This window comes from Dromiciops gliroides, chromosome 6 (assembly GCF_019393635.1).
Source record: "Dromiciops gliroides isolate mDroGli1 chromosome 6, mDroGli1.pri, whole genome shotgun sequence".
Classification (NCBI taxonomy): Eukaryota; Metazoa; Chordata; class Mammalia; order Microbiotheria; family Microbiotheriidae; genus Dromiciops; species Dromiciops gliroides.
In genome coordinates, this window is record NC_057866.1 from 189,927,799 (window position 1) to 189,939,900 (window position 12,102).

Here is a 12,102-nt window from a genome sequence, read left to right on the forward strand (position 1 = left end):
TTGCCCTCTGGAATATCATATTCCATGCCCTCTTGTCCTTTAATGTATATGCTGCTAGATCTTGTTTTATCCTTACTGCAGCTCCACAGTATTTGAATTCCTTTTTTCTAGCTGCTTGAAATATTTTCTTCTTGACCTGGGAGCTCTGGAATTTGGCTATGCTATTCCTGGAGGTTTTCCTTTTGGGATCTCTTTCAGGAATTGATTGGTGGATTCTTGCAATGTCTATTTTGCCTTCTGCTTCTAGAATATCAGGAAAATTTTCCCTGACAATCTCTTGGAAGATGCTATCTAAACTCTTATTTTGGTCATGGTTTTCAGGTAGTCTCCTGCATCTCTTTTCTCGGTCAGCTGTTTTTCCAAGGAGATGTTGCACATTGCCCTCTATTCTTTTATTCATATGGATTTGCTTTACTGTGGTTGGTTTCTTATAAAGTCACTAGCTTCCATTTGTTCAATCCTAATTCTTAGGCAATTATTTTCTCCAGAGACCTTTTTTTACCTCTTTTTCCATTTGGCTTTTCAACCTGTTGACTTTTTTCTCATGACTCTACTGCATTGCTCTCATTTCTCTTTCCATTCTTTCCTGCACCTCTCTAAATCTTGCTTCTATCTGTCCTACTTTTTCTTCCAAGTCACTTTTGAGCTCTTCCATGGCCTGAGAACAATTGATATTTTTCTTAGAAGCTTTGGATTTAGAGGCTCTGAGGTTGGTATCCTTTTCTGAGAGTGCACCTCAATCTTCCTTGTTGCTAAAGAAAATTTCAGTAGTTCTCAACTTTCTTTGCTTGCTCATCTTGCCATCTTTTATTTGACTTTTAACTCCCTCTTACAGTGGAGCCCTATTTCCAAGCTACACTGTCCCAAGCTTTAGAGGGTCCCAGGTGTTTAGGTTTGGGGGAGGGCAGGTTTTTCTCAAGCCTGGCCTGTTCTCTGGTCCAAAGATAACCTCAAGCCAACTTGCTAATTAACCAGCTAGCAGAAATATGTGTGCTGTGGATCTTAGCTTTGACAAGCCTGTACCCCTCCCCCACCTGTCCTGTCCCTCAGGATTTCTTCCTGGTTCCCTGCTGGGGTGGGATAGCAGGAATCCTACTTAGGTTCCACAGACACCCCTGCCCTTTTCCCCTGGTCCGGTGTTCAGCCCTCTCACCCAAACTAAAGCTTAGTTCTAGAAGACGCTGGTGCTGCTGGTGATTCAAAGATTTGATGCTCTGGGTGGGGGTGGGGGGGTGGGGGGTTAAGTTCCTCTGGTGTGGCATGTCTGGGATCTGTGTTGGCATGATTGCAGGATTAGAATCTGCTCACAACCCAGCAAGACCACCTTTAATCTGGAAAATAATCTCAGCCTTTCTTTTTGTGTGTTTTGCAACTCCAGAGCATGTTTTTTGGCTGTTTTGGGGGGGGGGTAATTGTGACAGGAACTCTGTTTAATGTCTTTCCTCCCCCAACATTTTTTTTGTTTTTGCTTTTGTGTTTTGCTGGGCAATGAGGGTTAAGTGACTTGCCCAGGGTCACACAGCTAGTAAATGTCAAGTGTCTGAGGCTGGATTTGAACTCAGGTCTTCCTGAATCCAGGGCCTGTGCTTTATCCATTGTGCCACCTAGCTTCCCACCATTCATTTACTTTCTTTTTTTTTTTTTAATTGTGGGGCAATGAGGATTAAGTGACTTGCCCAGGATCACACAGCTAGTAAATGTCAAGTGTCTGAAGCCAGATTTGAACTCAGGTCCTCCTAAATCCAGGGCCAATGCTTTATCAACTGTGCCACCTACCTGCCCCCCATTTCCTTTTTAACAGTAACCAAACTATACACTATTAAAAATCTTAGAAACCTACTATGGTATAAAATGTTAGGGATTTTTAAAACTTGAAACAAAACCAATTAATTACTAATCAGGTGTTCTTTTTTTAGTTGCATGTGCTTTACTCTATATTTACATAGAAAGTCGATCATTTTGCCTTATGAGACAGTAAATGGTCCATTTTAACTTTGGAAGGCCTAATACTTTTAACACTTTAAAAGAAAACAGACTATTTTCCATTAATTCACAAAGTACATTTGATAACTTGCTGAGTTTCCCAGTTATGCTTAAATTTTTTTATTCCTTTTCTCTAAATACCTGAGAGGTCAACCCAAACCTTAGGAACTTATCAGATAATGAGTTAGCTGCCTAGCTGCCTTCCCCCCCCCCCCCCCACCTCCTGCTTTTTTGTCAAGGCTTTTACACGCAGCAGGTCTTAGAAGAGTTGACAGGGTGTGGCTCATTTACCAGAGTTAAAGCTGTTCTTAGGGCAGTGTTGTTTGATCATTAGTATTTTTTTAAATCTTTTTCTTTGCAACTTTTACACATTACAAATAATTCCTGATTTAAACTATTCCACTACAGATGATTTCAAATGTGGCTGTATATAACATATTTCAACCATACTAAATAATTTAGACATTAGTTGCTATCAGATTGCTTCCCCTTCCACTAAAGCAGAAACTTCTAGGGGGAGAGATGCTCATTCCTATAGCAGAACCTGCCCTGTGGTAGCCTGGTGGCACAGTGGATAAAGCACCCGCCCTGGATTCAGGAGGACCTGAGTTCAAATCCAGACTCAGACACTTGACACTTACGAGCTGAGTGACTGTGGATAAGTCACTTAACTCTTATTGTCCTGCCAAATAAATAAATAAACAGACAGACAGATAGATAGATAGATAAACTAATGAATGAATGAACAAATAAATAAATGAGTGAATAAGCAGATAAATAAACAAAGGAGTGGCTAAACAAACAAATAAGTGAATGAAAAGATGAATAAGGGGCAGCTAGGTGCTGCAGTGGATAGAGCACTGACCCTGGATTCAGGAGGACTTGAGTTCAAATCCAGCCTCAGATACTTAACTCTTACTAGCTGTGTGACTCTGAGCAAGTCACTTTTTAACCCCAATTGCCTCTCCCCCCCCCAAAAAAAAAAGTGGGGAAGATCAAAACAAAAATCCAGAGGAAGGCATCCAAATCAAACAGCTACATGAAAAACCTCAAGGAAAAATATTTATTGAACATGAATCCCCCCAAAACGAATTCCTGGAACATCTCAGAAGGTATTTTAAAATCATTTGAGAGGCAAAAGAAAATTGGGGAAAAAATAAGTGTGATAGAAGAAAATTATGAAAAGAGAGTTAATAGTATGCTCTTCCATTTTATTATGGCTGAGTTCATTTTATTCACATCCACAGTTCTGATTATGGTATATTTCCCTCCATTCAATTTCCTGCCCCCCTCACTGTTTATTGTTCTCTCTCTGTCTTTTTCCCCCTGTCCCTGCCAACCAAAGTTTTGCTTCTAACACTGCCCCTCCACAATCTGTCCTTCTTTCTATTAGTTTCCCCCTTTAATTGTCCTCCTCCCCTCCTTCTTCCCTATAGCTTGAGATAGATTTCTATACCCTTTTCTGAATATGTGTGTTATTCCCTCTGAACAAATTCCAATGAGAGTAAGGTTCAAGTGATGCCTCTCTTACCCCCCATTTTTCAGTCCATGGTAATAGATCTTTTGCATCTCTTTATGTAAGATAATTTACCCCATTCTACCTCTCCCTTTTCTCTTCTACTAAGGCAATCCTGTTTCTGACCATTTACTTTTTGGGAGATAGGGTTGCTTTTGATTTCATCAAAGTCAGCTTATAACCACACCTTCTTTCTACGTATAGTCCTTTGAACTGCTCCTGTGTAGGGATGCAAACAGCTTAATCTCCTTGAATTCCATATATTTTCTCATTCCTTTGTACCTTTGCAAGCTTCTCTTGCATCTTGTATTTGACAATCATGTTTTCTGTTCACCTCTGGTCTTTTTATTAGGAATTCTTAAAAGTCCTCTATTTCATTGCCTGTATATCCACCCACCCAATAAAAATAGTCTCACTTTTGCTGGGTAATTGGTTCTTGGTTGTAACTCATGCTCCTTTGCCTTCCAGAATATCATATTCTAAGCCCTCTGATCCTTTAATGTAGAAGCTGTTAAGTTATATGTAATTCCGATATTTGAATTATTTATTTCTGGGTTTTTCACTATTTTCTCCTTGACCTAAGATTTCTGGAATTTCATTAGAATATTATTGGAACCTTTTATTTTGAGATCTCTTTATGGAGGTGATTAGTGGATTCTTTTTTTTTTTTTTTTTTTGGTGAGGCAATTGGGGTTAAGTGACTTGCCCAGGGTCACATAGCTAGTAAGTGTTCAGTGTCTGAGGCCAGATTTGAACTCAGGTACTCCAGAATCCAAGGCTGATGTTCTATCTACTGCACCACCTAGCTGCCCCCAAGAAAAGTCGATTTCCTTTTGTTGGGGGGTGGGGGAGGCAATTGGGGTTAAGTGACTTGCCCAGAATCACACAGAGAGTGTCAAGTGTCTGAGGCCGGATTTGAACTCAGGTACTCCTGAATCCAGGGCCGGTGCTTAATCAACTGCACCACCTAGCTGGCCCTAAGTGGATTCTTTTAATTTTGATTATACACTCTAATTGTAGGATAACTGGAAAGTGTTTTCTGATAATTTCTTGAAAGATGATATCCAAGCTCTTTTTAAAAAATCATGCCTTTCAAGTAATTTGATATTTCTTAGATTATCTCTCCTGGACCTATTTTCCAGGTCAGTTATTTGTCCATCAATATATTTCATTTTTTTCTATTTATTTATCCTTTTGATTTATTTATTGATTCTTGATGTCTCATGCAGTCATTAGCTTCTAATTAGCTTATTATAATTTTTAAGGAATTATTTTTTCAGTTAGTTTTTTTATTTGTTTTTTGTTTTCTTTAGTGAGGCAATTGGGATTAAGTGACTTGCCCAGGGTCACACAGCTAGTAAGTGTTAAGTTGTTTAGGCCAGATTTGAACTCAGGTACTCCTGACTCCAGGGCAGGTGTTCTATCCACTGTGCCACCTAGCTGCCTCTCAGTTAGTTTTTGTATCTCTTTTTCCATTGGGCCAAATTTATGTTCTAAGGAGTTTTTTTAATTCAGTGAATTTTTGTTTATCATTTAAATTTTTTTTGTTATGCTTTATCAAGACAGGGATATAAAGAATTAATTGTAATTTACAAGCCCCAGTGCACTCCCCACAGTGCTCTACCTACCTCTCGCTGACTCCTGTTTGAGCCTGTCCAAATTATAATGATGGGAAGCCAGGTGAGGGCAGTCAGGTGACCTTCAGCATGTAGAAGCTGGGAGGCTGGCCCTTCTACAACCATCTGTTAATTCTGTCAATCAGGGCTGCCAGCACACACACAGGCTGTGTGTGTGACTGCCCTGTTTCTTGTGAGAGAGGTGGTTGCTGGTAAGGAGAAGGGAAGAGATTTGCCATTTTGTATTGGAGCTGGAAAGAGGTGGCATGCAGCCATATGTTCTGCTGAGCCCCAGGTGGTGGTGTGATTCAGGACATAGTATTTTCCTTCCCCCATTCTTTTTTTTTTTCCTTTCCTTTAATTCTACTAATCTTACTTTTGTTTTTAAGTTCATTCTTGTTAATAAACCCTGTTCTGTTTTTGAAAGAGGCTGTTAATTTCCTTCCTTGCCCTATATTGCGGTGAGCAGCCTAACTAACCCTCCTCAGTTAAAATTTGGCCCCTACAGGTATGAACTAAAGTAGAGCAAGCAGAGGCTGATCATCATCCACAGTAATAGCAATATTGTATGATGATCATCAGTGAATGACTTTGTTATTCTCAGCAATACAATGTGACAAGAAAATTTCAAAGGACTTATGATGAAAAATGTTATCCACCTCAAGAGAAATATCCAAAAGACTCTGAATGTGGACTGATTCATAGATTTTCAGTTTTCTTTTTTGATTTGTTTGCTTTTGTAACATGGCTAACATGGAAATATGTTGTGTATAATTGCACATGTGTAATCTAGAGCAAAATGCTTGCCTTCTCAAAAAAGGGGAGAGAATTTGAAACTCAAAGAAAGGGGAGACAGAATTCAGAACTGAAATTGATAAAATATGAATTTTAAAAATTGTTTTTACATGTAAGTGAGAAAAATAAAATAAAAACCCTTTTCAAAAAAGAATAAACCATGGAAAATGAAGAATGATAAGCACATATACATATCTGTGTGCTTATATAGAAAAAATATGTATGCACATGTATATGAATATATGTATGGCTATACACAAATATAAAATATGATTAATTCTTAGAAAAAAATTTTGTATGTATCATTGAATTACATTTGATATAGGAAAATAATATTTTGACAATAAATGAAACACATTAATATTGATACCAAGTACAAACAAGATGGACTTTATATTCATTGCTTTTGATAATCATACAAAACTTTAATGACCATTTCAACAAGGGTTCATATGACTAGAAAGTCATTTTTAGAGTTATTTCCAGTTACTTGTCACTCATTCCTCATGGGACATATACCAAGTGATGCAAGGGTCCCATCTTCATTATTAACAGAAAGGGCAAAGTAAGGGTGGAGAGTCCCATGAAAGATAATGTCTGGGGGACTATAGATAAGGGTGTTTTCTATAACATCATAAAATGCTATATGTCCCTTTTCATAATCAAGAAATATGCCCATCTTATCTATGGGCTCACTCACAATAAAGATATCTCTTAATTTATAGGTGAAGTAATCATTTACACATCTGAAGCCTTCTAGGGCAGTTACATCCTCAGGCAATATGGAGAGGTTCCCACTTTGGATAGTTGAAACTTTACAGACACCCACTTCCCACTCTGTATTATTTCCCCACTCTACTTCCCAATAGTGTTTGCCTGAGGTAAAGGTCTGGGCCCCCAATACAAAGAAAACATCCTCAGATCTTTCTTCATTGCCGAGAAGGTCCTGTGGGACACTTCCACACTTGACATACTTCAAATCTGCAGACACAACGAGATGAGGATGGGCTGTTTCGGCATCCAAAGTTATATCTCCTAGTGAAAAGGGAAACAAAAGGATAATTAGCCTGGGGTTGCAGAACTTGTAGGTTAGAAACAGAGAGTAAAAATAGTTCTCTCTAATCCTGAACAAACTCCCACTATTAGACTCAAGTCACAATTCATTTGGGGTTATATAAGAACTCTTGAGGAGATTGTCTTCCCCCAACACCTATACTTGGACAATCAATTTACCTTTCCAGTGGCACAGTCCCATTGTATGCAAAAGCAAGAGACATTATAGGCACATGACTACTGCTTGAAGAGCTGTGATATGGTCCAGCTATTTCAGAAAATAGCTGAGATAATGAGTGAAATAAATAGGATAATTTAGGCTTGTTGAGCTACCAAAGTGGAAAACTAGCAAGCACCTTAGTATACATGTGAGAGTAGCTCATTGGCACAGTGGATAGGATACTGGGTGGCACAGTCTTAGAGCATTAGGCTTGGAGTCAGGAAGATCTGAGCACAAATTTGGTCTCAGACCTTTACTAGCTGGGTGATCCTGGGGAAGTCACTTATTGATGTTTGCCTCAGTTTCCTCATCTGTAAAATAAGCTGGAGAAAAAAATGGCAAACTCATCCCTTCATTTTTGCCAAGAAAACACTTACAATGGAGTCACAAAGAGACAGATACAACTGAAACACCTGAGTAAATCCTGTGAAAGTTGATTTAATCTATTTGGGAAAGCTTCTGTATGTCCTTCATTCTCAAAGAGGACCATGATATCAGGAAGGAGATGTCATGACTTGGGAGTGAAGTGGATTTAAATGAGGTAGGGCTGTGCAAAGTCATCAGCCTCACTGTCCTCAGGAGCCATCTGGCTCCAGTGGCAAGATATAGAACAGGAAACCTGGACATGGTTCCTATCGGATAGCAGAGGCTGAGGCCATTTGTGCATGCTAGCACACTGAACAAATCCATTGCAAAGAACATGGGGAGTCCTGGGAATTTCTCAAATGTTAATTGAGAGTGATATGTGTAACTTACTCTGGTAGGTCATGAGCATTTCTCTCAATCCAGTGATTGGGTAGGTGTTCCAGGTAGCGGAATCAAGCTTCATTTCTTCAAGTAGCTGCTCCTCATTCCTAAAAACAGGACACACGTGGCTACATTTGTTCTAGGCAGAGCAACAGAGCCCTATCTGGATCAACTGTGTTCCAGCAGAGTAGATCCCAAATAGCCCCTATCAAAAATCACATTTGCCCCCCCGCCCTGATTCCACATTACTTGAACAGAGAGTAGAGACTTACATTTCCAATGGGGTTTTCATAACCTGAGGGGAGAAAATAAAGAGATTTAGTGTTCTTCTTCTTAATTTGTTTCTCCAATATTTTCTTTCTCATACAACACAGACACAGCACCCCCCACATCTGTCACTCCCTTAGAACAGTTTTACAGAGTGATTGACGTATCCACACAATTTATGTCTGTGCAGAATTGTTTATAACTAGCCTTTGGTTGCTCTTTGATTGTCCTTATGCCTATGCCTGCCTCCTGAAGATGGAGAAATGACTTCAGTGTGAGAGGATTGCCATTCTACAATGCTCTTCTCGCTCCCTCCCTTAAGCAGAAATCTCATTTACTCTGAATGAGAGAACAAGTGAGGAAGTTGGAAAAGGTTTGGGGTTTTGGGAGACTGGTAGTCACCCTTTTTGTTTAATATGAAATGGCAAGGCAGGATTTGAGACTGAAGATCTATAGTCTTCTCTTCACAAAAATGAAATTTGAATAGAATCCATAAGCTCAAACTGAGGTTTACCTTCAAGATCCTTCTGTTAATTGCCAAAACCTAAGAAATTATCTGTCCACACCTCTCTACCACTACAAAGATACAGTGCTGGTTATTTTTGAGGGAGGTAAGACTGGAACGTTAGTGTTAGAAAAGACCCCAGAGGTCAACTAGGTCAACCTATCACAGATACAAGAAGGATGTGTAGAGAACTTCAGAAAAAATGGTCAATAAGCCTCCTTTGAGAAGCTTCACATGGCAGGGAACTTACCACATCCAAAGGTAGAAAAAAATTATTTTGGAAAACATCTCTGCTGATGATAATATGGCTTGATATAGGACATGGAGCCCTGAAGACAGAAGCTTAGACATCACTTCTGATGCCAGATGTATGACCCTGGGAGAGCCTCTCAATTGGTCTGGAGCTCAGTGTCCTCTATAGGACTGGTATCATATAATCTCATTAACCTAACTCAAAGAATGACAGTCACTTACAAATAAGATAATATGGCAGCCAAGGTGGAAACTCAAAAGCACCAATCTCCTTAATTATGTAACAATCATTACTGTTTTTTATAGAACCCATCTACCCTCTTGTAGTTAGAAGAACAACTCTAATACCTCAGTCATACAGTAAAGTACTTGAATAGACATGTAACTTCCTACCTAAAACTTCTCTAATGTTAGACATTCTCTGTTAAACAGATGTCTTGGGAAATAGATTTCAAACTTCTCTTCTGCCCAGGACATTTTCTTCTTGATCCATTCCACATATTTCATATGCCTCCTCCTATTTTGCCCCACAAAGCAAAAGCAAACCTCTCAATTAAGAGATTCTCAAATTTTTTGAGCAAGTTCTCTGGAAATTTCGCAAGCCAGAACTCTACTCTCTCTTTTCAACTCAGCAACATAGAGCTGGAATTTCCTCAATTCCTTGAATATAAAACTTAATTTTGCCATCCTCTTTTACTTTTTCCTCATTCCAACTGCTTTGCCTTTCACCTTGCTTGATGTATTTTCAAGTAAATTACAATTATTTATCAGCCCGGGCTCTTTCATCTTCTTTAGTGTTATCTATATAGTACGTGGCACATAGTAGGTACTTTATAAATGCTTAAATGTTTGCATTTTTAACATGTTTGCTCATGCTCAAAAATTATGTTTTGCCATTTGAAAGTATGGAATTATGAACTATTCCTTCTGAAAAGGGCTGTCAAGGGACAATCTACCTAAGAACATTTTCAAGAAGGAATGAGGCATATGGTCTTTCTGGGAGAAGTAAGAGATACAAGAACGTTCATGTGATTGAAAATTTGAATTTCACCCAACAAAAGACAGGTATTGAAAATCATAACACACTTTTATGCTGAAGGGTCTGGTCTTTGAGAATTCCTGTGCTCTGCATTGTCTGGCTACAACAGATTTATGCCCAGCGATGTTCATCAGAAAGGGAAAAATGCATTTGGAGAATTCAGTGAAAAGCCTGGACTGACCCACTCTACCAAATGGACATGAGATCCTCTTCTTGGTGTTCCATGGGTGACAGGGCATGTCACTTCTGTTCCTTATTTCTAAAGCAATTGTATAAATCTATCTATCTACCTCTCTCTCTCTCTGTATATATACACACACACACACATATATATATAATTTTTTTTACACACTCACCTGGGACATTTCTAATGGACCATTGTCCAAATTCTCCTCCACATCTAATAGCATTCTTTGCAGATTTTGGATTTGTTGTGATATTTTTTCCTTGTTCTCCTTGAGTTTTTCCATGTTGTTTCTGAATTCCCTTTCCAATCTCAGCAGGTGTTGATTTTCTTCATTCTGGAAGAACTGGTACATTTTCTCATATTCAGATATAACTGATTGTTTAAAAGTCTTTACATCCACCTGGGCCAAAAGAAAGTAGGATAGGTGAAAGAAGAGAAAAGTCCATGAGAGGCAAGTCCACCAAGAGGTGAGTGGCAAACGTTTGTGCAATCTAATAATAGTAGATATCTAAGAGGCTTCATGAACTCAAGTACCAGGCACAGGTTTATGACTGCTAGGTCCACATCTCCTATTTCAGGAATTTTGAGGTAAACTATTTCTTGAGGTTCTTTTTCCTTTACGAGTAGGTTATGATGGCAATAACAGAGAGAAATATTGGAGAATATTTTCTTCCTCAAAATACCCAAATGCTGTCCAGAAGCCTTTTCTTCATAAATATATTGTAGTAGTTTACATAAAAACAAAGTTCTTCCACTGGTGTTGGCTATCAAAATGTTCACCTGCCATTGTAACACGGTATTTCATCCCTTGATCATGAATTTACCTGCCATTTTTGTCATTAACTATTCCTTCTGAAAAGACCTCAAAGGGACAATGTACTTCTTACATTTTCTCTAAGAAAACAGATAAACACTGACCTTACAATATTCTTCTTTCCATTTTATTTTGTTCAATGCAATTTTAAATTTCTCTTCTTTTCTCTGCAAGATATTCCGTGTCTCCTGGAGCTTGTCCTGCAAGAAAAACAGAGGCTTATCAAAACTCTTTTTTAGAAGAAATTGATAACAACAATTGAGAATTATTAGATTATAATAATTCACACTAATACAGCATTTTAAGTCTTGGATGCTGACAATGACTCTGAGAGGATGGCACTATTATAATTTTCAGAATATTTTTAGGTAAAGAAAATGAAACAGAAGAATTTGGAAGGCCAAGTGTGAATTTGGATTTGAATCCATATAGTTATGAGGCCTTTGGATTTTCCTTGGGCATTGCAGGTTGAGGTTTGTGCTCAATATGGCAGTGTCCTTTACTGGTCACAAAGAGAATTGAATGAGTAGGCAGAATTTCTCCCTTGGCATGGAAGAATAGTGAACAGACACTCTTACCTTGCACTTTTCAGCAGCCTTGTCCATGGGAAGAACATGATGATGCTTGTGCTCTGGGGCTAATGAACAAGACTCACAGAGGGGTCTCTGGTCTTCCTCACAGAAGAGCTTCTCTTTTTCTCCATGTTGATCACAGGTGGTCAGGCCCACCATGTTGTGCAGTAAATGAGGCCTGAGCATTTTGCCAGAGATGGACAGATTCTGCAGGCTCTTGTTGGGTATCAAATTGCTGTAATTTATGATTCCTCTGCAGTCTGGGCAGGTGACTGTGGCATCAGCTCCCTTTCTGCACTGGAGAAGACACTGTGTGCAAAAGATGTGATCACATTTGGCAGTCACTGGGTCAATGAAGTTACCCAGACATATTGAGCAAGTGAGATGCTCCTTGAGGCTTTCAATTAGCCCTTTGCTACCCACGTTCCTACATTTGTGGAGAAAGAATCAATGAAAAATTGGACCAGGATATGATCATGCTATCCACAGCATTGCAAAAGTTTTGTACAAGTTGTATTATAAAAGAAGGCAGAGGC

At 38.9% G+C, this 12,102-nt stretch overlaps 1 protein-coding gene across 1 annotated transcript; it reads right to left on the reverse strand.

The window, feature by feature from the left end:
• Nucleotides 1-6,403: 6,403 nt before the first annotated feature.
• LOC122732172 (probable E3 ubiquitin-protein ligase TRIML1) lies at nucleotides 6,404-11,725 on the reverse strand. Its single transcript, XM_043972304.1, has 4 exons — nucleotides 11,573-11,725; nucleotides 10,350-10,580; nucleotides 7,940-8,069; nucleotides 6,404-6,945 (listed from the first exon to the last, which is right to left on the reverse strand). Exons 1-4 carry the CDS (start codon nucleotides 11,723-11,725, stop codon nucleotides 6,404-6,406), a joined length of 1,056 nt encoding a protein of 351 aa, XP_043828239.1.
• Nucleotides 11,726-12,102: the final 377 nt, after the last annotated feature.